Source organism: Dendrobates tinctorius, unplaced genomic scaffold, assembly GCF_039654945.1.
Source record: "Dendrobates tinctorius isolate UK_male_01 unplaced genomic scaffold, ASM3965494v1 ptg000020l, whole genome shotgun sequence".
NCBI classification, from domain to species: Eukaryota; Metazoa; Chordata; class Amphibia; order Anura; family Dendrobatidae; genus Dendrobates; species Dendrobates tinctorius.
In genome coordinates this window covers 25,682,121-25,708,016 of record NW_027361688.1, presented here as the reverse complement: position 1 = coordinate 25,708,016, position 25,896 = coordinate 25,682,121, and the positions used below count along the sequence as shown (strand labels likewise).

At 47.1% G+C, this 25,896-nt stretch overlaps 1 protein-coding gene across 2 annotated transcripts in view; it reads right to left on the bottom strand.

Annotated features, from left to right (window-relative positions):
• Positions 1-25,868, bottom strand: part of LOC141083564 (LON peptidase N-terminal domain and RING finger protein 1-like) — a 67,705-nt gene extending 41,837 nt beyond the window's left edge. The window contains exons 1-5 of one of the 2 annotated variants that reach the window (XM_073567908.1): positions 25,752-25,868; positions 23,788-23,957; positions 18,407-18,525; positions 7,703-7,825; positions 6,381-6,539 (exon numbers count right to left, since the gene is read on the bottom strand). In XM_073567908.1, the coding sequence (XP_073424009.1) occupies positions 6,381-6,539; positions 7,703-7,825; positions 18,407-18,525; positions 23,788-23,884 (498 nt within the window). In that variant the 5' untranslated portion in view covers positions 23,885-23,957; positions 25,752-25,868. Of the gene's footprint in view, positions 1-6,380; positions 6,540-7,702; positions 7,826-18,406; positions 18,526-23,787; positions 24,329-25,751 lie in introns of those variants that run through there. The other variant, XM_073567907.1, reaches the window with a different exon arrangement.
• Positions 25,869-25,896: the final 28 nt, after the last annotated feature.

The window sequence follows — 25,896 nt, the reverse complement described above, 5'->3', positions numbered from 1 at the left end:
AAATCCATGTTTCTCCTTCGTCTCATTGGGGGACACAGAGACTGTGGGACGTCCTAAAGCAGTCCCTGGGTGGGAAGACAACTCACCGCTCCAAGCCGCATGCCCTCCTGTCTAAAGGTGTGCCACTGCTGCCTGGAGAATTTTCCTACCCAGGCTCGTATCAGACGAAGCCTGAGTATGCACATTGTAGTGCTTACAAAAAGTGTGCAGGCTGGACCAGGTTGCTGCCTGCATACCTGCTCTGCCGAAGCCTGGTGTCGAAGCGCCCAAGAGGCGCCCACTGCCCGAGTAGAGTGCGCCCCTATTCCTGTAGGAACCGGCGTGCCTCTAAGACGGTAAGCCTCCTGAATAGTTAGGCGAATCCATCTGGCTATGGTTGACTGTGAGGCTGCGAGCCCCTTCCTGCGCCCTTCAGGGATCACAAACAGCGAGTCTGTCTGGCGGAAAGGTGCTGTCCTTGACACATACCTCCTGAGAGCTCTTACCAGGTCCAACGTGTGGAGCGCTCTCTCCACTCTGTGAACTGGTGCCGGACAAAACGAAGGCAGAACAATGTCCTCATTAATATGGAAAGAGGACACGACCTTCGGCAAAAAAGGCGGCGGCGGTCTAAGGACTACCTTATCCTTAAAAAAAGTCAAAAATGGAGCCCTACAAGACAATGCCCCCAACTCCGAGACCCGCCTAATGGAAGTTATGGCTACCAGGAATACCACCTTCCTGGAAAGTTATGCCAACGAAACCTCCTGTAACGGCTCAAACGGGGCCTCCTGCAGGACACTCAGTACCAGATTCAGGTCCCAGGCCTCCAAAGGTGCCCTAAAGGGGGGTACCAAATGAGAAACCCCTTGAATGAACGTCCTGAGCTGCATGATGGTAGCGATCTTCCGCTGAAAAACGACCGACAAGGCCGATATCTGCCTCTTAAGGGAACTCGGAGCCAGCCCTGCGTCTAGGCCGGACTGGCGAAAGGCCAGGATGTTGGGGACCGAGAAGGATAATGGCGCCACTCCGCGTTCTCGACACCACTGAAAGAAAACCTTCCAAGTGTTATGATAGATTCTCGCCGAGGCCGGTTTCCGGGCGCTAACCATTGTAGCCACCACATCACGCCCGAACCCCGCCTGGGTCAGAACCCAAGATTCAGGGCCCCTAAGTTCGGGTGGCAGATCGGCCCCTGAGACAGCAAGTCTGGACGTTCTGGTAGCCGCCAGGGTACGTCTGCGAGGAGCTGCACCAGATCTGCATACCATGCCCGACGGGGCCAGTCTGGGGCCAGCAGAATAGCCGGAACCCCCTCGGTCTTGATCTTTCAGATGACCCTCGGGAGAAGCGGCAGCGGGGGAAACAAGTACGGGAGCCGGAACTGGTTCCATGGCAGGACCAGCGCATCTACTGCGATCGCTCGCGGGTCCCGAGACCGGGCGACAAACACGCCCACCTTGGCGTTTTCCCTGGAGGCCATTAGGTCCACGTCCGGAGTCCCCCACCGCTGGCAATTCCCCGGCCGCGATCCCCTGCCGGCTTAGGAAATCTGCTGCCCAATTTTCCACGCCTGGTATGTGAACTGCTGAGATCATCGAGTGGTTCCTCTCGGCCCAGCGGAGTACATGCTCTATTTCGCGCATGGTTGCCCTGCTGCTCGTGCCTCCCTGGTGATTCACGTATGCTACTGCCGTGGCGTTGTCTGACTGAATCCGGACCGGGCGCCCTGCCAGCAAGTGCTGAAACTGCTGCAGTGCCAACCGCACTGCTCGAATCTCCAACAAGTTGATAGGGAGATGCGCCTCTTGAGGCGACCATTGCCCCTGGGCCGTGTGATGGCGGAAGATTGCCCCCCAACCGAAAAGACTCGCATCGGTCATGATCACTAACCATTGATCCGGGGGAAAGGGCCTCCCCTGACGGAGAGAGGAGTCGCGCGTCCACCATTGAAGCGCCCTTCGGACCTGAGAGGACAACCTGCACTGATGATCGAGCGAGAAGGGACTTTTGTCCCATGATGCTAAGAGAGCATGCTGCAGGGGACGGAGATGAAATTGCGCAAACGGAATTGCTTCCATCGCCGCCACCATTTTTCCTAGAACCCTCATCCCAAACCGGATAGTGTGGGGCCCCGGCTGTTGAAGGGTTCGAACTCCCTGCTGAAGTGCCCGAGCCTTGTCCTGAGGGAGAATCACCAACCCTCGGGAAGTATCGAAAATCATCCCTAGAAACAGAATCCTCTGGGCCGGAGTAAGGGATGATTTCTTCCCGTTGACCAACCATCCTAGACGAGCTAGGGTATCCAGAGTGATGCTGACATTCTCCTCGCAAGCTCGAAAAGACGGACCCTTTACCAGGAGGTCGTCCAGGTACGGCAAAACCACTATGCCCCGAAAATGCAGAGTGGCCATAACGACCGCCATCACTTTCGTGAATATCCTGGGGGCCGTGGCCAACCCGAAAGGTAGGGCGACAAACTGGAAATGTCGCCCATCGATTGCGAACCACAGGAACTTTTGATGCGGGGGAAAAATAGGGATGTGCAAGTAGGCATCATGGATATCGATGGAGGCCAAATATTCTCCCTGCTCCATGGACGATATGACCGACCGGTGAGATTCCATGCGGAAATGCCTGACCCTGATGAACCTATTCAGGAGCTTTAACTCCAGAACCGGCCTTACTGTTCCATCCTTCTTGGGTACCGCGAACAGGTTGGAATAAAAACCTTGGGTTTTTTCGCCCTCTGGTACGGGGACAATGACCTCGTTGCGCTGCAGCACCTCGATGGCCTCTAGCAAAGCCTGTGCCCGAACTTCCGTCTTGGGAAGCCGCGAAAGAAAAAATCGTTTTGGGGGATCCCTGATGAATTCTATTTTGTACCCAGAGGACACCAATTCTGCCACCCATGCGTCGCGCGCCACTGCGACCCAGACGTGGCAGAACCTGAGCAGGCGTCCGCCTACCCTGCTGTCCACGGGTACTGGATGTTTCGAGTCATTTTGTTGAGGTCCTCTGAGACCTGGCCCCCCTTGATCTGGGCGGCCGGCCCCGCATCCTGCCCAAGGGGTTGGCCTTGTACGTAACCTGACGCTCTTTGTCTTGGCCATAGCGAGCTGGGACGGAGGTACCGGCCGCTGCCATCCACCCTGGGGCACGAAATGCTTGAAAGCGCGCCTGCGGTTGACGAAACGGCACTTTAATCCTCTGTTGTGGAAGAAAGCTGCTCTTTCCCCCCGTGGCGTCTGAAATAAGCTTATCCAGTTTCTCCCCAAATAACCGGTCCCCCTGAAAGGGCAGAGAAGTCAACGATTTTTTAGAGACTGAATCAGCCCGCCAGAGCCTTAACCATAAGGCTCTCCTAATGGCGATTGCGTTTGCCGCCGCTAGTGCTGCGCCATTAGCCGCATCTAAAGATGCACTAATTAAATAGTCCCCTGCCATTGCGATCTGACTTGCTATCTCGCCTACTTCTGTCGGCAATTCTCTATCCTGCAGGATCTTGTTTAAAGAATCCGACCATGACATCATGGCCTTGGCTACCCATGTCGCTGCAAAAGAAGGAAAGAGTGCTGATCCTGATGCCTCATACACCGAGCGGGCTAACCCCTCTATGAGCCGATCTGTGGGGTCCTTAATGGCGGAACCACTGGGAACTGACAACAGGGATCTTGAGGCTAGGCGAGACACTGGGGGATCCACTACCGGGGATTCCGCCCATTTTTTACAAAGTTCTGATGCGAACGGATACCTTGCTTCTAGCGTTTTTTGTCCCGAAAAACGCTTATCTGGACGTTCCCTGTGCCGCTGCACAATGTCCTCGAACTCAGGATGAGTGCTAAACACTCTATGTGGTCTCCTGGCCTTTTTAAAAGACACCTTATGACCTGCAGCTGGGGAGACATCATCCTCAATCCCCAGAGTCTGATTGACAGCTTCAATAAGACTGTCTACCGTCTCCCGACACCCCGGTATATCCAGGTTCAAGGATTCTTCTACGTCGTCACCTGAGCTCTGCTCGCTCCCGGAAAAAGGTGACGGTGAGCGTGATGCCACACTCGCGGATGCTGACGCACCGGAGGGGCCTGGAGACGCAGTATGGGTTCTTTTCCTGTGCGTCTGCCTAGAGAGTGTGCGGCCCCTGCAGGCCGGAGGCTCCTGTGAGGTGGACGACCCCTCCCACACAAGCGAGCCGTCGTCTCTACCCCTATCCGGGGCCTAAAGGGTCTCAATCGCCTTCGTAAGTGAAACCATGGACCGAGACAGTGATAACGCCCATTCCGGGGGATCCAGACCCCTGGGCTCTGTCGCAGGGGAGGGCTCCTGGGCGCGTTCGGAGTCGCAGGCTTCACACAATTTGATAGTCTGTGCTCGTGGGAACATCACCCCACAGGAAACGCATGCGGCATAAAGGAACGTGTGCGTTTTCCCTTTTCCAGACATAATGCCGCTTACTCCTATCACCAGTTAAAGGGGAAAGGAGGAGGGTAACCCTTAAATGTACCCGCGCAGCTCCAGGACAGGGTCGCACTTACCCTGCTTCTGTGTGCCCCCCTTCCAGCGTGACTCCTCGCCTCTGGGTAGGTCGCCCGCGTCTGTTTCCAGATACGGCCTACCCTGCTCTGAAGCCGGGGCCCTGATTTAAACCAGCGCCCGCCCTAGGCTGGGGGGCGGCGCCGGATACGATGTCACGCCGGGGGCGGCGCCGGCCGTGACGTCGTGCTGGGGGCGGCGCCGGCCGTGATGTTGTGCTGGGGGCGGCGCCGGCCGTGACGCCGCGCCGGGGGCGGCGCCGGCCATGACGTCGCGCCGGGGTCGGCGCCACTGCGCCGGGAGGCGGCGCCAGATAGGACGCCGCGTCCGAGGCCGGGACCCACCGGCGCCCAGGCCGAAAACCGCAGCCTACCAAGTCACCCCTATCCTGCTCAACACTCACCCCCCGACGGTGACACCTACTACCCCGGCTGCAGGTACTCTGAGGCGAGGAGCGAAGGCGGGAGGCGGGAGCGATGGTCGAGGGGATCCCTGGCTCCTACTCGCTGCCCAGAGCCCTCCCCAGCTGCATACTTACCGGTATTTGCTCTCTGGACGGTGCAGGCACCCTAACTCCGTCTGCCCTGCAGGGGCGAGGAGAGGGACCGTCGTCTAGCGTTGGTGGAGCAGTGGGGGCGCACAGACTAGACTTGTGCCACTGTGCAAGCCCATGGTTTCCATACCTAGGGGTGGACAGGGCTAAGTCTGGCATAATGTCCCACGTCGCGGGAGAGGGAACGTGGAGGAACACTCGCACGTGGTCGCCCGTTGCTGGTTTGGGGAAATCGGATCCTTTCAATAGGATGCGTTGCCCCTGTCTTATCTTCATAAAATAACAAACACGGAAAAAATAGATGTCTGGGGAAAAGTCCCAGAGATGTCCCTCGGTGCGGGAAAGGATACGCGGAGCGATGCTCAACGCGTGCTTGCTCGTTGTTGGTTTGGGGAGATCGGACCCTTTCTATAGGATCCGTCGCCCCTGTCTCCTCTTCATAGCGAGAGAACCAAAAAGAAATAAATAAAAAAAAAAAATAGTCTGGAGAACACTAAGAACACTAAGAACACTAAGCAAAAAACTGGTTTCCGCCCAGTACTGGGGCGAGGGTGTATGTGGCGGAGGAGGAGCTAACTTGATTTTTTGTATACCTAGTGTCAGCCTCCAGACGGCAGTAGCATATAACCACAGTCTCTGTGTCCCCCAATGAGACAAAGGAGAAAGATATACTGTGTATATATATATATATATATATATATATATATATTGCAAGAAAGAGTCAGGTAAAGTGGTTCGCAGCGTGCATGTACACTGAGGTGGTTGGTCGTTGTGATGTAAATCCCAGGAAGTCTGTACCAGCAACACTAGGTTATTGAGTAATTTGTTTGAGTAGATTCTGGGTCCAGGATTTAGGAGTGACCAGAGAACCTGGGTGGGAAATGTCGCTCCCATACTCCAGCCCGGGCCTTACTGGCCTAATGAAAAGAAGCTGACACAGTTCAGAAGGAGTTCTGTGCTGGAGGTGAACATTGGTGTATCATGTATGAAAGCTGCTTGGGTTACCCCTGCCTGCGAACTGATGAGACCGTTACAGTTACTTTGTTTTGCCTTGCCTAAAGAAAAAAATTGTATGCAATATCTTAATGTGCTGAAGGAAACAATTTCAGTGGAAGTGCAGAAAAACGCAATAAAAGTTACTTTATATTTGCACCGATACCTTTTCCTGTACTGAAATCCACACATATATGAGCCATAGCCCCATAGGGCTTCATCATGAGATTTTCTTAAACCTAAGGTTATGTGTTTTGAAGATCTTTTTTTTAAAAAAGTGCACAGTACGTAAATTTTTTCCATTGTGCCGTGCTACCTTATTGTCGGTGCCGCAGTGTTCTGATCCAATGGTGGCAGCTTGAAGAGGAGATATAAAGCTGGAGGCTTCCGTCATGGTCCATTTAGACATTTGAGACCCCTCATCCATAAAATCTTCCAGAGACGAAGGCCCAGAACAACCTGTGTCATCCAATATCTAAAAGAAACATTGGTACAGTAAGCCGTGTTCTGAATGCTACGTCGGTGATTCGCATGCTTTCTAAGCGCCGCCCTACTCACCGCGTGTTCTGCTCTGCTCCACCCAGTACCTGACCATCGCTCTGAGCTGCCTCCTGTATCACATCCAGCGCTGCTGTTTCTGAAAATCTCCTCCCGGCTATAGGGAGGTGGCAAGAATCTGTATCCACTCTGTCCTGCAGAGATTTGCTTCCCCAGACTATCACCTGCCAGCAGGTGACATATCAGGTAACTCCACTCCTTGCCTGAACTTAGGTTCCCAGTAGCTAGTTATCTGTATTGGCCTAGTCCTGTTTTTTCACTCCTGTTATCGACCCGGTTTGCTGCTTGTACATCCTGATCTTTCCGTTCCTGACCTGTGCTACACTGAACAAATGCTTTGCCAAGATTTGGAAAACTTTTTTAAAAATAATCCTTGTCATCTAGGATGAGCTTTGCATTACTAGCGTTTTCTACACAGTTTCAGTCTTAATGGAGTTATACAAAAAGTCAGCACCATACCGATCCATGACTTGTCTCGTCTCCCGGTACTTTCCTGCACGCAACCTCCGATCCTCACAAGATCTCCTTCTCTACTCCCCTCTTATCTCCTCTTCCCACAATCGCATACAAGATTTCTCCGGCGCATCACCCCTACTCTGGAACTCTCTACCACAACATATCAGACTCTCACCTACCATCGAAACCTTCAAAAAGAGCCTGAAGACCTACCTCTTCCGACAAGCCTACAACCTGCAGTAACCACCGATCGACCAAACCGCTGCACGACCAGCTCTGCCCTCGCCTACTGTATCCTCACCCATCCCTTGTAGATTGTGAGCCTTTGTGGGCAGGGTCCTCTCTCCTCCTGTACCAGTTATGATTTGTATTGTTTAAGATTATTGTACTTGTTTTTATGTATACCCCTCCTTACCTGTAAAGCGCCATGGAATAAATGGCGCTATAACAATAAATAATAATAATAATAATAATAATAATATTGGAGCTTAGCCTTTCCTCTATTGAAAAGGTATGAGACTGGGCTACGAAACCATACCAAACCTATTGACAGGGGTGATGCTATTTTTGAAGGAAATCAGTCATGTTTTTCTACTTCAGCACAACACAAGAAAAATGCGTTACCTGCTCGATCTCATGACGGGCTGTAGTAAAATGTGGATTTAAGGATAGGCATCGCTGAAATTCTTTAAGAGCAGCTTCCTTCTTTTCCATATAAAGGAGAGCCATTCCCTGTCTGTAGTATCCCTGTGAAATACAACATAATGAGAAAAGAGCTTATTAAAAGGAAATCTGTTACCAACTTTTTGATTACCCCATGTGAGAGCAACATGATTTAGGGGTAGAAACCCTGATTCCAGCGATGTGTCACTTACTGGGCTGCTTGCTGTAGTTTTGATAAAATCAGTTTTCTTTGCTGCAGATCTAGCGGTCCTCAGAATACTGAGTTGTGTATAACCCCGCCCACACCGCTGATTGGTAGCTTTATGTGTTCACAGTGCATAGGCAGAAAGTTGTCGATCAGTGGGGGAGGGGTGCGGTTATATAGAGCTGATGAATATAAAGGATTGCAGGTTTGCATGGCTTTGGTCTGGCAGTCATGGACTACCAAATGTCCGCCCATCAGCACACCCGTGAAGTTATCTCAGGTCGCGGATGGGTTCCTATGAGAGCTGGGGGTCTGTTGAAGACCTCCATGGTTGTCAACATGTAGCTCTCTTGAAATCCTGCCTATGGACGGGGCTTCAAAGGAGATAATGACTTCTGCTATAAACAGAAGTGATATAGCATCGTTGTATATAGCACCAGCAGTCGGACAATCATAGGTCCAAATAAAAGTTAAAAATCACTCCAATTTTCTCCCATTAAAAATAAAAAAAAGGATAAAAAAAATACACGTGATATTATTGCCAGGTTCACAAAAGTTTGATCTATCAAAAAAAAAAAATTAACCCAATCGATAAAGACCGCAAACAGAAAAAAAAACTAACTTTTTTTTGTCCGCTGCAAGAAGCGATCCAAAAGTCACATCAATCCTAAAATGGAATCAATAAAAACGTTCTCACCCCGCAAAAAATAAGCCCTCAAACAGCTCTATTTTCCATCACTAAAATAAGTTCTGATGAGGAGAATCATATTGCCAGGTCATTTTTACCATACATTGTTTTTTGGGAATTGTTTTTATGGCGTATAATGTCAGAATTTTTTTTTTAAGGCAGGATGTCAGGTCTCCACCGCAGCTCCAGCCGAGAACCTTCAATGGAGGATGGGAGCAATGAGAAAATGAATAACGGTCTTAGGAGCGCAGGAATGAGACACAGACGAGAGTTACAGATGACACATTTCCATTGTATTTTTGGCAAAAAATATATATGTATTTTCATCTTTTCCATGTTAAAAATGACAAAAAGTTAAATGGTCCGATGCAAAAGTTTGGGCACCCTGCATGGTTAGTACCTAGTAGCACTGTCTTCTGAAAGTATCACAGCTTCTAAACACTTTTTGTAGCCAGACAAGAGTCTTTCAGTTCTTGTTTGAGGGATTTTCATCCATTCTTCCTTGGAAAATTCTTCCAGTTCTATGAGATTCCTGGGTCGTCTTGCATCCTCTGCTATTTTGAGGTTTAGCCACAGATTTTCAATGATGATGTTCAGAGATCAGGGGACTGTGAGGGCCATTGTAAAACCTTCATCTTGCACCTTTTGAGGTGGTCTATTATGGATTTTGATGTGTGTTTAGGATCATTATCCATGTGTAGCAGCCTTCCTCTTCCAACTTCAGCTTTTTTACAGATGGTGTTATGTTTGCATCAAGAATTTGTTGAAGTTTCATTGAATCCATTCTTCCCTCTACCCGTAAAACGTTCCCTGTGCCATTAGCTGCAACACAACTCCAAAGCATGACTGATCCACCCCAATGCTTAAAGGTTGGCGAGATGTTTTTTTTCTGAAATTCTCTGCCCTTTTTTCTCCACATATACTTTTGATCATTGTGGCCAAAGAGTTCAAGTTTAACCTCGTCGGTCCACAGGACTTGTTTCCAAAATGCATCAAGCTTATTTAGGTGTTCTTTTGCATACCACTGAATTTTATGGTGAAGACGCAGGAGAGGTTTTCTTCTGATGACTCATCCATGAAGGCCATAGTTGTGCAGTTGTCTCTGAACAGTAGAACAATGGACCACAACTCCAGAAATCTTTCTCAAGGTCTTTTGCAGTCAAGAGGGGTTCTGATTTGACTCTCTAGCAATCTAAGAGCAGTTCTCACTGAAATTTTCCTTGGTCTTCCAGACCTTATCTTATTCTCCACTGTTCCTGTTAACTGCCATTTCTTAATTACATTTCGATCTGAGAAAAGGGCAGCATGAAAACGCTTTGCTATCTTCTTATAGCCTTCTCCTGCTTTGTGGGCATGCACCACTTCCAGTGCTAGGCAGCTACTTAGAGGAACTCATGGCTGCTGTTTTTTGGCACAAGGTTAGAGGAGGCTGGGTTTTCATAAAGCTGGGAAATTTGCATCACCTGGCCTTTCCTAACAATGATGGTGAACAAGCCATAACCCTAACAGGCTAATTAAGGTCTGAAACCTTGGTCAAAGTTATGCGAGTGCACAAATCTCCAAGGGTGCCCAAACTTTTGCATAGGACCATTTTCCTTTTTGTAACTTTTAAAATGTAAAAGATGAAAATTATATATAAACAGTTATATTGACTAGGGGTGCCCATACTTTTACATGCCACTGTATGTGTACAGAAAAATAAAAACATGTTATGGTGGAAGGAGGGGTAAAATAAAAAAAACAGAGTGAATGTTTACCCATTATTTTCTTTTTTAAATGATTAATCCAGGGCAAGGAGGACACCCTTTTTGACTCATGGACCCTCAGTAGGCATGAATTGTGCAGGTTAAGGGATTTTCCTGACATATATGCTAAACTAATGGAACAAAGAAATGAATTATGAAAAGAGGAACCGCACAAGATAAGATGCCTCAGACTTAGCAATTTATTGGGTCCACTTACTAAACGTATGTATCGGAGAGCGGACAGGTCTTCTATAAGAGATTACTAGAAGGCTTTCCTAGTCCAGTTCACACACCAGGATGATATTAATATTCCCCGGTTGTCAGGAGTAGCTCCGTGTGTTCCCAGGTTGCATACTAGTGCGCTGCCTCCCCCATTCATTAGTCTTTCCACCACGGCTCAGTATTGAGCCCTCACCATGTTCCAGACCCATAAATCACTTACGAAAGGTCAACAAGTCTCGAATTTAAGTGACAAAAGACTCTAAAATAAGACTTTGAAACGTGACTCGTGACGGCACGAAACTCGGAAACTGGAAACCACTGATATAGCAGGGGTCCGTTTCACGTGGATTACGCGACCGATGCCCTTACATGTCATCAATATTGGCACAACGCAGAAATTAATGGAAGCATTAACACAAATGGGGTGAGACCGAAAAAAAAAATTGCCCATTTGGTCATTGAGAAGTTATACCATAGGGGAAGCAGTCACACCTTGCCCGTATGGCCAGAATCAGACCTAATGGCCACACCAGTAATAGGGGTGGTAGGATGTATATATTAAAAAAAGAAAAATGAAATGGCACTAAGATCCAACCATCCGACTTGCCACAAAAGAGAGACGGCATCCAATGAACAGCGGTGTGCTTAGCTTCGGGTTGTGGTGCACAGCATTGAAAAAACATCCATAATCAGAAAAAATTGAAAAAAATTGTGGCACTCACCCATGAACTATTAGAAAATGAAGTCCTTTATTCAACCAAACATGGTATTTGGACACACTTCATGGGACAAACAGGTATAGGAGGATAGCGGGGAAAGAGAAGGACGACAATTGTTTTGCATCAAGAGACAGAGAAGCTTCTACGGGTGAGTGCCGCATTTTTTTCTATTTTTTCTGATTATGGATGTATATATTGGCTAGTTTCACACTAGCGCTTTGGAGCGCAGCGACGGCCAGCGCACGGCCGCCACTAAGCCCCGCCCCTGCCGCGCCTCCGCCGGTAGCTCCACCTACCGGCGCATGACGCTGCATGCGTCCTGCGTCCCCTATCTTTATCACGGGGGCGCAGGCCGTGCGCAGTATGCGTTTGGCAGCGCATGCGCCTTTTTGACGGTGCGCCGAGCGCAACCAAACTGCAGCAGGTTGCTTTTGGCGCAGGTCGGCGCACCGTCAAAAGGACGCATGCGCCGCCAAACGCATACTGCGCACGGCCTGCGCCCCCCGTGATAAAGATAGGGGACACAGGACGCATGCAGCGTCATGCGCCGGTAGGCGGAGCTACCGGCTGAGGTGCGGCAGGGGGCGGGGCTTAGCGGCGGCCGTGCGCAGGCCGTCGCTGCACTCCAAAGCGCTAGTGTGAAACTAGCCTTAATCTGTGATTGCAATGTTTCGGTATACTGAGCTTGACAAAGACCTCAGACTGGTCCGTCCTCCCAAAGGACATAGAGCCTGATTCATTCTTTCATCTGTGCCTATTTTTTTCTTTAGTTAAGTTTTTGGTGTGTTTTTTTTTGTTTTTGCACCTTATTCTAATTAATTTACAATTTTTTTTTCCAAGCCTAATTTATAAGGGTTTTTTTAAACTTTTTTTTTAAAATATTCATCATCACGGGCAGAACTTTGACCAATCAACTGCAACTTTTTGAAAGGCTGTAACATTTTTTTCCAAAAATGTACTCAAAATTTTCAACAAATTCCATAACATTTTAGTGGAATACACTCATTTTTGTGTGCCTCTGTAACACAATATGTTACAGTGTTCATTTTGCGCAAACCACAAACCGCGTGCACCTTTTTGAAGAATTTGGAGCAAAAAAGTAAAATGCTACAAGACAACATTAAATAAAGGACTTAAAAAACCCGCAAATGACACATTAGGGTCAAAATGTTCATGTGTATTGATATTAACCCCTTCACCCCCAAGGGTGGTTTGCACGTTCATGACCGGGCCAATTTTTACAATTCTGACCACTGTACCTTTATGAGGTCATAACTCTGGAACGCTTCCATGGATCCCGGTGATTCTGACATTGTTTTCTCGTGACATATTGTACTTCATGTTAGTGGTAAAATTTCATTCAAATAACTTGCGTTTATTTGTGAGAAAAACGGAAATTTGGCGAAAATTTAGAAAATTTCGCAATTTTCCAACTTTGAATTTTTATGCCCTTAAATCACAGAGATACAGCACACAAAAAACTTGATATCTAACATTTCCCACATGTTTACTTTACATCAGCACAATTTTGGAACCAACATTTTTTTTTTTAGGAAGTTATAAGGGTTAAAAGTTGACCAGCGATTTCTCATTTTTACAACACCATTTTATTTTTAGGACCACATCACATTTGAAGCCACTTTGAGGGGTCTATATGATAGAAAATACCCAAAAGTGACACCATTCTAAAAACTGCACCCCTTAAAGTGCTCAAAACCACATTCAAGAAGTTTATTAACCCTTTAGGTGCGTCACAGGAATTTTTTTGAATATTTAAAAAAAAATGAACATCTAACTTTTTTTCATAAAAAAAATACTTCAGGTTCAATTTTTTTTTATTTTACCAAGGGTAACAGGAGAAATTGGACTGCAAAAGTTATTGTGCAATTTGTCCTGAGTACGCAGATACCTGATATGTGGGGGGGAACCACTGTTTGGGCGCATGGCAGAGCTCAGAATGGAAGGAGCGCCGTTTGACTTTTTCAATGCAAAATTGGCTGGAATTCAGATTGGACGCCATGTCACGTTTGGAGAGTCCCTGATGTACCTAAACAGTGGAAACCCCCTACAAGTGACCCCATTTTGGAAACTAGACCCCCCAAGGAACTTATCTAGATATGTGGTGAGAACTTTGAACCCACAAGGGCTTTACAGAAGTTTATAACGTACAGCAGTACAATTAAAAAATCATATTTTTTCCACAAAAATGATCTTTTCACCCCAATTTTTATTTTCCCAAGGGTAACAGGACCCTAAAAGTTATTGTGCAATTTGTCCTGAGTACGCTGATACCCCACATGTGGGGGTAAACCACTATTTGGGCGCATGGCAGAGCTCGGAAGGGAAGCAGCGCCATTTGACGTTTTTGGCTGGAATTGAGATCGGACACCATGTCGCGTTTGGAAAACCCCTGATGTACCTAAACAGTGGAAACCCCCTACAAGTGACCCCATTTTGGAAACTAGACCCCCCAAGGAACTTATCTAGATATGTGGTGAGAACTTTGAACCCACAAGGGCTTTACAGAAGTTTATAACGTACAGCAGTACAATTAAAAAATCATATTTTTTCCACAAAAATGATCTTTTCACCCCAATTTTTATTTTTCCAAGGGTAACAGGACCCTAAAAGTTATTGTGCAATTTCTCCTGAGTACGCTGATACCCCACATGTGGGGGTAAACCACTATTTGGGCGCATGGCAGAGCTCGGAAGGGAAGCAGCGCCATTTGACGTTTTTGGCTGGAATTGAGATCGGACACCATGTCGCGTTTGGAAAACCCCTGATGTACCAAAACAGTGGAAACCCCCCACAAATGACGCCATTTTGGAAACTAGACCCCCTAAGGAACTTATCTAGATGTGTGGTGAGAACTTTGAACCCCCATGGGCTTCACAGAAGTTTATAACATAAAGCCATACAATTAAAAAATCATATTTTTTCCACAAAAATGATCTTTTCACCCTCAATTCTTATTTTCCCAAGGGTACCAGGAGAAATTGGACCCCAAAAGTTGTTGTCCAATTTGTCCTGAGTATGCTGATACCCCATATGTGGGAGAAAACTACTGTATGGCACACGTCGGGGCTCGGAAGGGAAGTAGTGACGTTTTGGAATGCAGACTTTGATGGAATGGTCTGCGGGTGTCATGTTGCCTTTGGAGAGCCCCTAATGTACCTAAACAGTGGAAACCCCCCAAAAATGACCCCATTTTGAAAACTAGACCCACTAAGGAACTTATCTAGATGTGAGGTGAGCACTTTGAACCCCCAAGGGCTTCACTGAAGTTTATAATGCCAGGGCATGAAAATAAAAAAATCGTATTTTTTCCAGAAACATGATCAATTAGTCCCCAATTTTTTCATTTTCCCAAGGGTAACAGGAGAAATTGGACCCCAAAAAGTTGTTGTCCAATTTGGCCTGAGTACGTTGACACCCCATATGTGGGAGAAAACTACTGTATGGACACACGTCGGGGCTCGGAAGGGAAGCAGTGACGTTTTGGAATGTACACTTTGATGGAATGATCTGTGGGTGTCATGTGAGTTTGGAGAGCCCCTGATGTACCTAAACTATTGAAACTCCCCACAAGTGACCCCATTTTGGACACTAGACTCCCCACGGAACTTATCTAGATGTGTGGTGAGCACTTTGAACCCCCAAGTGCTTTACAGAAGTTTATAACACTCGGACGTGAAAATAAAAAAATCATTTTTTTCCACAAAAATGATATTTTTGCCCCCAATTTTTTATTTTCCTAAGGGTAACAGGAGAAATTGGACCCCAAAAATTGTTTTGCAATTTGTCCTGAGTAGGCTGATACCCTACATGTGGGGGTAAAACACTGTTTGGGCGCATGGCAGAGCTTGGAAGGGAAGGAGCACCATTTGACTTTTTCAACTCAGAATTGGCTGGAATTGAGATCAGACGCCATGTTGCATTTGGAGAGCCCCTGATGTGCCCAAACAGTGGAAACCCCCAATTATAACTCCAACCCTAACCCCAACACACCCCTAACCCTAATCTGAGCCCTAACCCTAGCCCTAACCCTAGCCCTAACCCTAGCCCTAACCCTAGCCCTAACCCTAAGGCTGTGTGCACACGCTGCGGATTTTGCTGCGGTTCCGCAGCGGTTTTGGCTGCTGCGGACCCGCAGCAGTTTCTGCTGCGGTGTACAGTACCATGATTCCCTATGGGAATCAAAAACCGCAGTGCAGACGGTGCGGAATTTTCCGCGCGGATTATCTGCGGTTTTCAATCCGCAGAAAGAATTGACATGTCAATTCTTTCTGCGGATTCTCCTGCGGTTTGCCATCTCCTCTATTGAGGAGATGAAAAACCGCAGGACAAAACCGCAGAGCAATCCGCAGGTAAAACCGCAGGTCTTTTGCAAAATCCGCGCGGATGAATCCGCACCTAATCCGCAGCGTGTGCACACAGCCTTACCCTAACGGGAAAATGGAGATAAATACTTTTTTTTAAATTTTATTATTTTTCCCTACCTAAGGGGGTGATATCGGGGGGTTTGATTTACTATTTATGGCGGTTTTTATATTTGGCAGCTGTCATACGCTAAAAGACGCTTTTTATTGTAAAATAGTTTTTGCATCACCACATTTTGAGAGCTATAATTTTTCCGTATTTTGACCCACTGAGTCATGTGAGGTCTTATTTTTTGCGGGACGAGTTGACGTTTTTATTGGTACCATTTTCGGGCACGTGACATTTTTTGATCGCTTTTTATTCCTATTTTTGGGACGCAGAATGAACAAAAACCAGCGTTTCATGAATTTCTTTTGGGGGGGTGCGTTTACACCGTTCCGCGTGCGGTAAAATTGATAAAGCGGTTTTATTCTTCGGGTCAGTACGGTTACAGCGATACCTCATTTAGGTCGTTTTTTTATGTTTTTGTCGGTTTTATGCAATGAAAACTATTTTATATAAAAAATAATTATTTTTGCATCACTTTATTCTGCGAGCTATAACTTTTTTATTTTTTCGCTGATGATGCTGTGTTGCGGCTCGTTTTTTGCGGGACAAGATGACGTTTTCAGCGGTACCATGGATATTTATATGTGTCTTTTTGATCGCGCGTTATTACACTTTTTGTTTGGCGGTATGATAATAAATCATTATTTTTTGCTTCGTTTTTTATTTTTTAAGGGGTTCGCTAAAGGGGTTAACTAATGAGACAGTTTTATAGGGCGGGTCATTACGGACTCGGCGATACCTAATATGTGTACTTTTATTGTTTTTTTTTTTATTATTTCCAAAAAATGGATTTATTGGGGGAATATTTTTTTTTTTTTTTCTAATTTATTTGGCGATTTTTTTTAAATTATTTTAACACTTTTTTTTATTTTTTTTTTTACTTTATTAAATAGTCCCAGGTGGGACATCACTGTCCTGTGACAGATCGCTGATCTGTCACATCACAGATCACTGTGACAGATCAGCGATCTGACACAGGCACTGCAAAAGGCTTCCTCATGCCTGCGCTTTGCAGGCACTGAGGAAGCCAGCTTCCTCAGGCCCCCGAAGCCATCTTGGATTTGGGGGCCTGGAGGAAAGGAGCCCCCCGCAGCAGCGCTGCACATTGCGCTGCCGTGGGGGGCTCAGGGAAGCACGGAGGGAGCCCCCTCCCTGCCGATGCTTCCCTTTAACCCCCGGTACACCGCGATCATGTTTGATCGCGGTGTGCAAGGGGTTAACGTGTCGGGGGGCGGTCCGTGACCGCCCCTGACACATTGTGCCGGGTGTCAGCTGTGATAATCAGCTGACACCCGGCCGCGATCAGCGGCGCTCACCACGTGGGCGCCGCTGATCGCGGTAGACGTACTATCCCGTCCACGGTCATACGGGCCCGGGTACCGTGGACAGGATAGTACGTCGGATGTCAGGAAGGGGTTAAAGAAGCACTCCCGTCAAAGGTTTTACCCTCTTAATATATTGCAGTCATGTTATATCGCACTGTCAACTTACAATTGCTCATTTTGCCTTTCTACCCAGCTAATTCTTCTCTTTTCTCTGTTCTATGTAGAGACAGGAAATCTCTTGTCCCTGCAATTATCATTCCCCGCTTCAACTCCTGATGCTGCTCCCTTCTCCTACTGCCATAGACTTTGGCTGTGACTCATGACTTGTGCGGAGAAAATGTACCTCCTATTTCTACATAGAGCTTAGAAGGATTCAGCTAGTCAGTTTATAATCACGTGAAGTCATAGACCTAATGGAAAAGAGAAGAATTATCTGTGTAGAAAGGCAAAATGAGCAATTCTAAGTACACAGTGCTATATAATATGATGACTGCAGTATATTAAGAGGATAAATATTTTGATAGGAGGGGAAGGAAGAGGAGAGCTTCTTTAAGCAATATATGGAAAGTAGCCAGACAGTAAGCTGAGGACAACACCCAAGTAATGCAGAGGCATATGGCGGAGGGCGGCTGTTGTGAAGTCCCTTGCTCGGACTTCTGAGCCGAAGCTCCCTTTGCTCCCTCTGGTGGTTACTGGGAATATTGGAGCTGGACAGGTTGATGGAAGTTTCCCACCTGACAACGATAATTGGGAACCTGGCATTACTGGCTGGGAGCATATAATTGAGCAGGCTGCCCTTGGTAGTTGCTGGTGATTTCCTCTTTGTGCATTTGGAGTTCTTGTTATGAATGGGACACCGAGGAGGAAAACAAGACCAAGCCAAGTCACAGAAAAACCAGAGAGGTTGGTAACTACGCGGATTGCAGACCCCTGATCCTGACCACACAACTAACAGTAGCCTATAGTCTGTCAGTCCATGGAGAATGAATGGAGCAGCGGTTGAGTATATGCACTGCGCTCCATTCAGAATGGGAAAAGTGTCCCACCTCTTCTGGTGATCGATCGGTGGAGGTCTCAACGATTGGACCCCCGCTGAATTAGCACATATCATCTTTCCTATGGACAGGTGATAACGTCTTCTTACCAAAAATCCCTGGTCAACCATCCCCTTCATATTTTAGTGCCCGATGCATTTGTAACTTCCAGCCTCGGTGAAACCCCCCTGCTTTGCAGAGTATTTGGCAGTATGGTAAAGCCGATGTATACACACCTCGGGGTTTTGTGGCTGCAGATCACAGATCACCTCCGCTTCCCGCAAAGATTCTGGATATTGCTTTAAACCCAAATACACCTGGGAGCGCAGTATCCTCAAGGGAACATAGTCAGGAGCTGAAAAATACAATTTCCATATTATATGGAGAGCTCATCAAGACATTTATACAACGATACAAACAATGACTCTTTGCCATGAATTCCTTCCTTATCTATGCGACTGACCCCTTAAAGAGGACCTGTCACTTGGCATAAACATATATTTATTTCCCATGATGCCACCATTCTCCTGAATCCGCCGTTGTTTTTCTTTCGTTCTTGTGCCTCTTTGTTCCTGAGATATGGCCCCTTCTTCCCAGTATATAAATCTGGTCTTGTTAGCCAAGCAGGCGTGGTCATCAACTCTGCTTTGTGAATGGCTGACTGAGGGCCACACCCCTTTGGCTAAAAAAAATAGACAAGATTTATATACAAGTAATAGGGGCCATATCTCAGGAATGGAAAGGTGCAGAACCAAAAGAAAAACAACGGCATTCACAGCAGGTAAAAATAAATGGAAATATAGAGCTATGCATATAAGTCTGGCCCAGAACATCTGGCGATACTCAGTACAAAGTTTCCAGCATGTGTGGTATCCGTTTTTTCACAGATGCCGCATGTACCTATTATATTCAACACTTGCTATGCACATGTACAAACTTTAACACAGACGGTGTGTCCGGGCAAAACTCATGAAGACGTGTTTTTCCGGCACCATGGATGACAACTGGACAACCCCTTTAATTGTTATACATTTCAGCAAATAATTTGATCAATTGTGATTATTTTTTTTTAATGATGATTGAGTCAACCCCTCAGCAGTGAGAAATATTAGGACTGTGCAAGTTTTATAGCATCTGGATGTAAGCAAGAACGTGCACAGAAGTTTTTGTTTTCCATCCCAAAGACTTTTGCTCCGCCAGATTTTCAGCATTTTTTAAGGCTAGCTTGAAACCATGGACACGGTTCTAATTTCTGGAGGTTTTTTTTGGCTAATTCATCATTTGTGACCACTTGAATGGTCACATTTTTGAGCAACTTTACACCAATATCCTGGTGGGGTACACGACACTTTTTTTTTTGCATAGTTGAAAAATAACTTGCAACATTTTAAGGGTATGTGCACACGTTTTTGGTGCAAAAATTTCTGCACCATTTCTGCATCTCTTGGCAGGCAAAACGCGTTTCTGGTGCAGATTTTTCACCATTCATTTGTATGGGTGAAATGTGGAGCAAAAGCACTAAGGCCGGTTTCACATTTGCGTTTCAGGGCGCAACGACGGACTGCGCATGGCCGCCGCTAAGCCCCGCCCCCTTCCGCGCCTCTGCCGGTAGCTCCGCCTCCGGGCGCATGACGCTGCATGCATCATGCGTCCCCTATCCTTATCACTGAGGATGCAGGCCGTGCGCAGTATGCGTTTTGGCTGCGCCTCTGTCCTTTTGACGGTGCGCCGACCAGCGCCAAATGCAACCTGTTGCAATTTGGTTGCGCTCGGCGCACCGTCAAAAGAACGCAGGCGCCGCCAAACGCATACTGCGCACGGCCTGCGTCCTCAGTGATAAAGATAGGGGACGCATAACGCATGCAGCGTCATGCGCCCGGAGGTGGAACTACCGGCGGAGCTGCCGCAGGGGGCGGGGCTTAGCGGCGGCCGTGCGCAGGCCGCCGCTGCGCCCTGAAACGCAAATGTGAAACCGGCCTAAGGGTGTGTGCACAGGTTGCGGATTCTGCTGCGGATACGCAGCGGATTTGGCCCTGCGGGTCCGCAGCAGCTTCTGCTGCATTGTACAGTACCCCATTAAGTCTATGTAAATAGAAAAACGCAGTGCACACGTTGTGGAATTTTCCGCACGGATTTAAATCCGCAGCATGTCAATTCTTTGTGCGGATTCCGCAGCGGTTTGGCACCTGCTCCATGACAGGTGTCAAACCGCAGGCTAATCATTGTGGGACACTCGTTATTAATTTGACTGCGTCGAACAGGGAGTATACGGTTGGTTTATTATTTTTTACTTTTTTGCAGGAGATCGATGGCTTCGGGGAATTAGGCGGATAAGATGGCAAACTGTGTTGTGTTTTAATTCATTAAAATAGTTTATTCTTATGTGTGTGTGTTTTTTTAACCCTTTCATACTATAAGATTAATCATGGATAGGTGTCTTATTGATGCCTCTCCATTATTTACCGGGCTTACCTTACAATACAAAGGTAACATTAACCCCTTATTACCCCATATCCCACCGCTACACGGCAGTGGGAAGAGAGAGGCTAAGTGCTGGAATTGGCGCATCTTAGAGATGCGCCATATCTAGAGCAGCTGCGGGCTGGTGTTTGTAACCAGGGGGGGGGGGCAATATCCGTGGCCCCTTCTAGGCTATGAATATCAGCCCGCAGCTGTCTGCATAGCCTTTCTGACTATTAATTATGGAGGGACCCTACATCATTTTTTGGGGGCCCCCCTATTTTAATAGCCAGTAAAGGCTATGCAGACAGCTGCGGGCTGATATTCATAGCCTGGGAAGATCCATGGGTATTATCCACTTCCCAGGCTATAAACATCAGCCCCCAGTCGCCGGCTTTCCCACTCTGGACTTGAAAATTGCGCGGGAGCCCACGCAATTTTTTTTTCCCCATTTTTTTTTTTAAATTAAACAGATATTGCGTTTAAGGTCGGGGTCACACTTGCAAGAAACTCACACGAGTCTCGCACTTCAATACCCGGCACTCGGGACCAGAGTGTGCAGCGTTTTCTGCCAAGAGGTGCAGATTCTGTGCAGAAAATTCTGCAGGCAAATCTGCAACGTGTGCACAGACCCTTAGGGTAAGTTAACGAGAGGCATTTTTCATCACCAAAACCTAATCTCTTGGCGTTAAAGAAGCTGCAGAAAAAAAAATGTTATCCTTTTCTTGCGTTTTTGGCATGCTAAGATTTGTCTCTTGTGCATGCTGATAAAGTTTAGTGTTGGGGGAAGGAACGCAGCAAAACCCGATACCTGCGTTTGTTCCATCCGGAGGTCTCAGAACGGCTGCAACCTGTGATGAGCTGCAGCGGTCTATGAAACATCTGATGACATTCTTTTGAAGTCACCCTACCACTGCAGACAATCACAGGAAGCAGCGGTGCTGTCACTTTCCAACGGGGCGAACACCATTTCTGGAGCCAGCGCAGAACTATGGAGCCATTTTCCCTGGATTTGAGGTAAGGATGCCTCCATTTGTCGATTTCAAACTATCCAAGAAAATTAAAAAAAGAAGAATGTTTTGCTGTCAGACATCCCCTTTTAGGCTTCACTTATATAATCACTTCTTACACCACGTCACAGTCTGTTACATAAAATCCTGTCACCCGATCCTCAGATCTATGAAGGGAACGCTCCATTCCGCTTACTTCCTGGTAACAGCGCAGAGTCTTACACAACATGGCTCCTGAAGGGAGAGGATGAGCCCTGGAGAGATAACACACGAGCGAACGAGGCTGACGTCAGAGCCTTCATCACAGATGCCGTCATATTCGACAGAAAAAAAAAAAAACGGTGTCATGTCAGGCAAACATGTCACGCCATCCATCGGTGTACAGAGGCCTCCAGACCTGTAGACTTTCGACACCTGTCCGAACTCGGTGACATCTGCCGACTCGGTCAACCATCTATGCAAGTGTATGGACGCGTCTAGGCATGGGGAGATAGATTGGGCACGTTGTGGTTTTTCCCCCTTTTCCTACATGTACGCTTGGCCAAGATGAGCGTACATGGATGTGTATGCCCACCATTAATGTCCCATATTTCACCTACTACCGTAAATCATCCACCCATGCTATTTTATCTAACAAAACTAGATAACACCAGAGCTAAACGTGTGAATCCATTCGGAAGACCACGGCAGTAATCTGCGCCCTGAGAACCACCTCAGCTCGTCTTATGATTAGCCGGCCTGGCTTGACGTCATCGTTGCGACGTGACACTTGTGGCGATGCGCTAAGCTGGTTAATGAAAAGTGGCGGACGCTGGTAGGTAGGAGGCAACAGATTACTGACATGTTCCTGCGTACCGATTCACACCGTCTCTGATGGAAACGACCCAAAATATGCCTACGAGTAAAAATGTCCTGACAGGTTGCCTGATTTTGAGGATCTGCCACTTGCCATAAATATTTATTTTTAAACCTGGCATAAATGCCGCTCTTCTCCTGAATCCGGCGATGTTTTTCTCTCGTTTCTACACCTCTCCGTTCTCGAGATACGGCCTCCTCTTCACTGTACAGAAATTCTTGTATTTTTAGCCAAGTGGACGTGGCCCTCAAGTTCATGGCCATGAAGACGACTTGAGGATCACGCCCACTTGGCTAAAAGATAAGAATTTATATACAGGGAAGAAGTGGCCACCATGTCTCAGGAACGGAGAGGCGCAGGAACAAAAGAAAAACAGCGCCGGATTCAGGAGAACGACGGCGTTTATATTGGGTATAAAAATGACATATTTATGTCAGGTTACAAGCTCTCCTGAAAGGGAAGCTATTGTGAGAAAAGGACATATTGCTATTGTCTTACAAGTATTAGGAAAAAAAAATTGGCAATGTTTTTTTTTTTTTTCCTTCCTTCCCATATGATAACATGATAAACACTACAAAGCAAAAAACATAAATAATAATATATATATATTCCAGAATTTTTTTTTATGGAGGGTGGGGTTCAGTATGTGCTTCTTGTACCTTTAAAAAAATGCAAAAAAAAAAAAAAAAAAAGAATATCAAAATGTCATAAAAGAAAGAAAAAGTTTCGGGTACAAACCATGTTGTGTTTTTTCTTGTTTACAAATTTCAGATTTTTTTCTCGCCACTCACATAAAAAAAAAAAATTAAAAACCCTGTACAAGTTTCGTATCACACGACCAACTTCTCCGATTATTCTGATCAGACTTTGATCACAGAGCCGTCAGTTTTTTCATAGGTGGAGAGAAAAAAAAAAAAAAAAAAAGAGTTTCTCTATCCTCTCCATTCTGTCTGTCCGTGAAAATTGGACCGCACTCAGACGTCATCCGAGTGCAGTCGAATGTTTTCACGGACCCACAAAGTCGCATTGTGGATTTTGATCTGATCCCTCGGATCAAAATCGGAAAGGTCTACGATTTTTTTTAAAAAAAAAATAAACGGTAAAATTCAAAAATCCCCCCCCCCAAAAAAAAATAAAAATATATAATAATAATAATAATAATAAATAAAAAAAAAAGTGTTAAAGCTTTCGGAAAAGGAGGAAAGAAAATTAAAATAAATAATACAGGTCAGGAGGATGTGATAAAATCAGAGTCATACCCCTATAAGAGGGGTCTTCATTTAACCCTTACCCATGCCGACTCCTCGGCAGGCCAGCGCCCCGGCGTCCTCATACCGCTGGCTGGCGATCAGCCCCTCCAGGTCCCTGGTCATCCTCTTCACCTCCATGTTCAGGCACCTGTCCAGCAGGTTGGCGAGCAGCGTGTTGCACCTGAGCTCCCGGGCGCCGCTGATCTTTACCCTTTGAGTGCAGAGTTGGCATCTGTTAACCCCTTTAAGGCATTTTTTGCAAAAAGTGTGCCCACAGGCTAAAGTGACAGGTTCCCATAAGGTGTGCTGGCAGGATGGGCAGCTGAGGAGCTCCATCATGCACCTGTAGCCTCAGCATCTGCCAGTGCTCGGCCCTGGCATGCAATGCAGCAGGAACAGCTGACTGTCACACGGGGAAAGTCACAGCCTGCACTGCCCCTGCCTGACGCCCCCACCTGATGTCCCCGCCGGGCACCGCGGACATAGCACAAAGCAGCGAGTGCCACCCGCTGCGTTACATAAAGTGGCCGGTCACATGACGCGCAGGGCGCGCTCCCATTGGCTGCGGCGGGGACTCCTGCCCCTGTTGTGAAACAGCCCGGAGTCTGGGTTTCATAATGTGTCACATAACCGGGAGGAGGAGGAGGCGGCGGGTGTGACGTGACCGAAAAAACACACGGACGACGGTCTCTGTGACACACTGTGACCGGCATTGTACCGGGGGCTTTCAGTACCACACAGGCCTGCAATGAAAATGTCGCTTTTAACCCCTTAGCCACCTCTAGTACAGTGATATAACGTTATACCACACGGTAAACGTCATCATAATAAAACGAAAATTAAAAGAAATTCTGTTTTGTTCCGTAAAAAAAAAAAGACGTAAATGCTACAAATAAAACAACTCACGGAAAAATAAAATTATGTTAATCTCCTTAAAAAATAACGGAAAAAAATAAGTAAAAACATAAATGTTCATTTCGAGTATAGGGGCGGTGGCCCCGGGCCCCACGCTCTGAGGGGGCCCACCCGGAGCTACACTACTGTAAGGCTACGTTCACACGTAGCAGAACTCTCGCGGAAATTACCGCGAGAATTCCAGAATTCCATTCCGCGGGAAAATAGCATTTTAAATTCCCGCGATTTTCCCGCGGAAAAACTAGCATTTTGCAAGCGATCTGTAGCATCGCTTGGAGAACTGATTGACAGGTTGGTCACACTCGTCAAACATAGTGTTTGATGAGTGTGACCAACTTTTTACTACTGAGGTCGCCTATGCGGCATCAATAGTAAAAGATAAAATGTAAAAAATAATAAAAAAAAATAAAAAATATTGTTATTCTCACCTTCCGACGTCCCGCACAGCCTTCCCGCCTCTCTCCACGCTCCCGTTCCCAGTAATCCTTTGCGAGAATGCCCGCGATGGCGTCCGTTTTCGCGGTATCGCGACGTCTTGAGGTAATTCGCAATGATGTTGCGCGAATGACCGCGAGACTTCACGATCCCGCGAGAACGGACGCCATCGCGGGCATTTTCGCAAAGGATTACTAGGACCGGGAGCGTGGAGAGAGGCGGGAAGGCTGCGCGGGACGTCGGAAGGTGAGAATAACAATATTTTTTATTTTAAATTCTATTTTTTACAGGGATATGGTACCCAAAGCCCGGAGGACAGTCTCCTCTCCTCCGGACCGTGGGTACCATCCGCAACTGTTCTGCTTACTTTTCGCATGGTGTGCACAGCCACATGCGGGAAGTAAGCGGAACAATGCATTCCTATGTGGGCGGAATCGCCACGATTCCGCTAAATTAATGAGCATGCTGCGGTTTTTACCGCGAAGCGATTCCACCGCGGTAAAACCCGCAGCATTAGCACAGCATTGCGGAATCCCATAGGAATGCATGGGATGCTTATTTTTCGCTTTTTCGCGGTTAAATCCGCCGCGAAAAAAACGCCACGTGTGAACTCAGCCTTACTGTATCGGTGTGTGCAGCGTGGCCATACAGTTACCTTCTGCGGCAGCGCAGGGAGAATTGAGCTCCCGACTCTGCCGCCCGGCCGCTATGGGCCCCTGAGCAAGCAGGGGGGCCCCGATGCCAGCAGTGGGCCCCAGGCCCCCCACCTCACAGCCAGCAATGACGTTGCTGGGCTATTC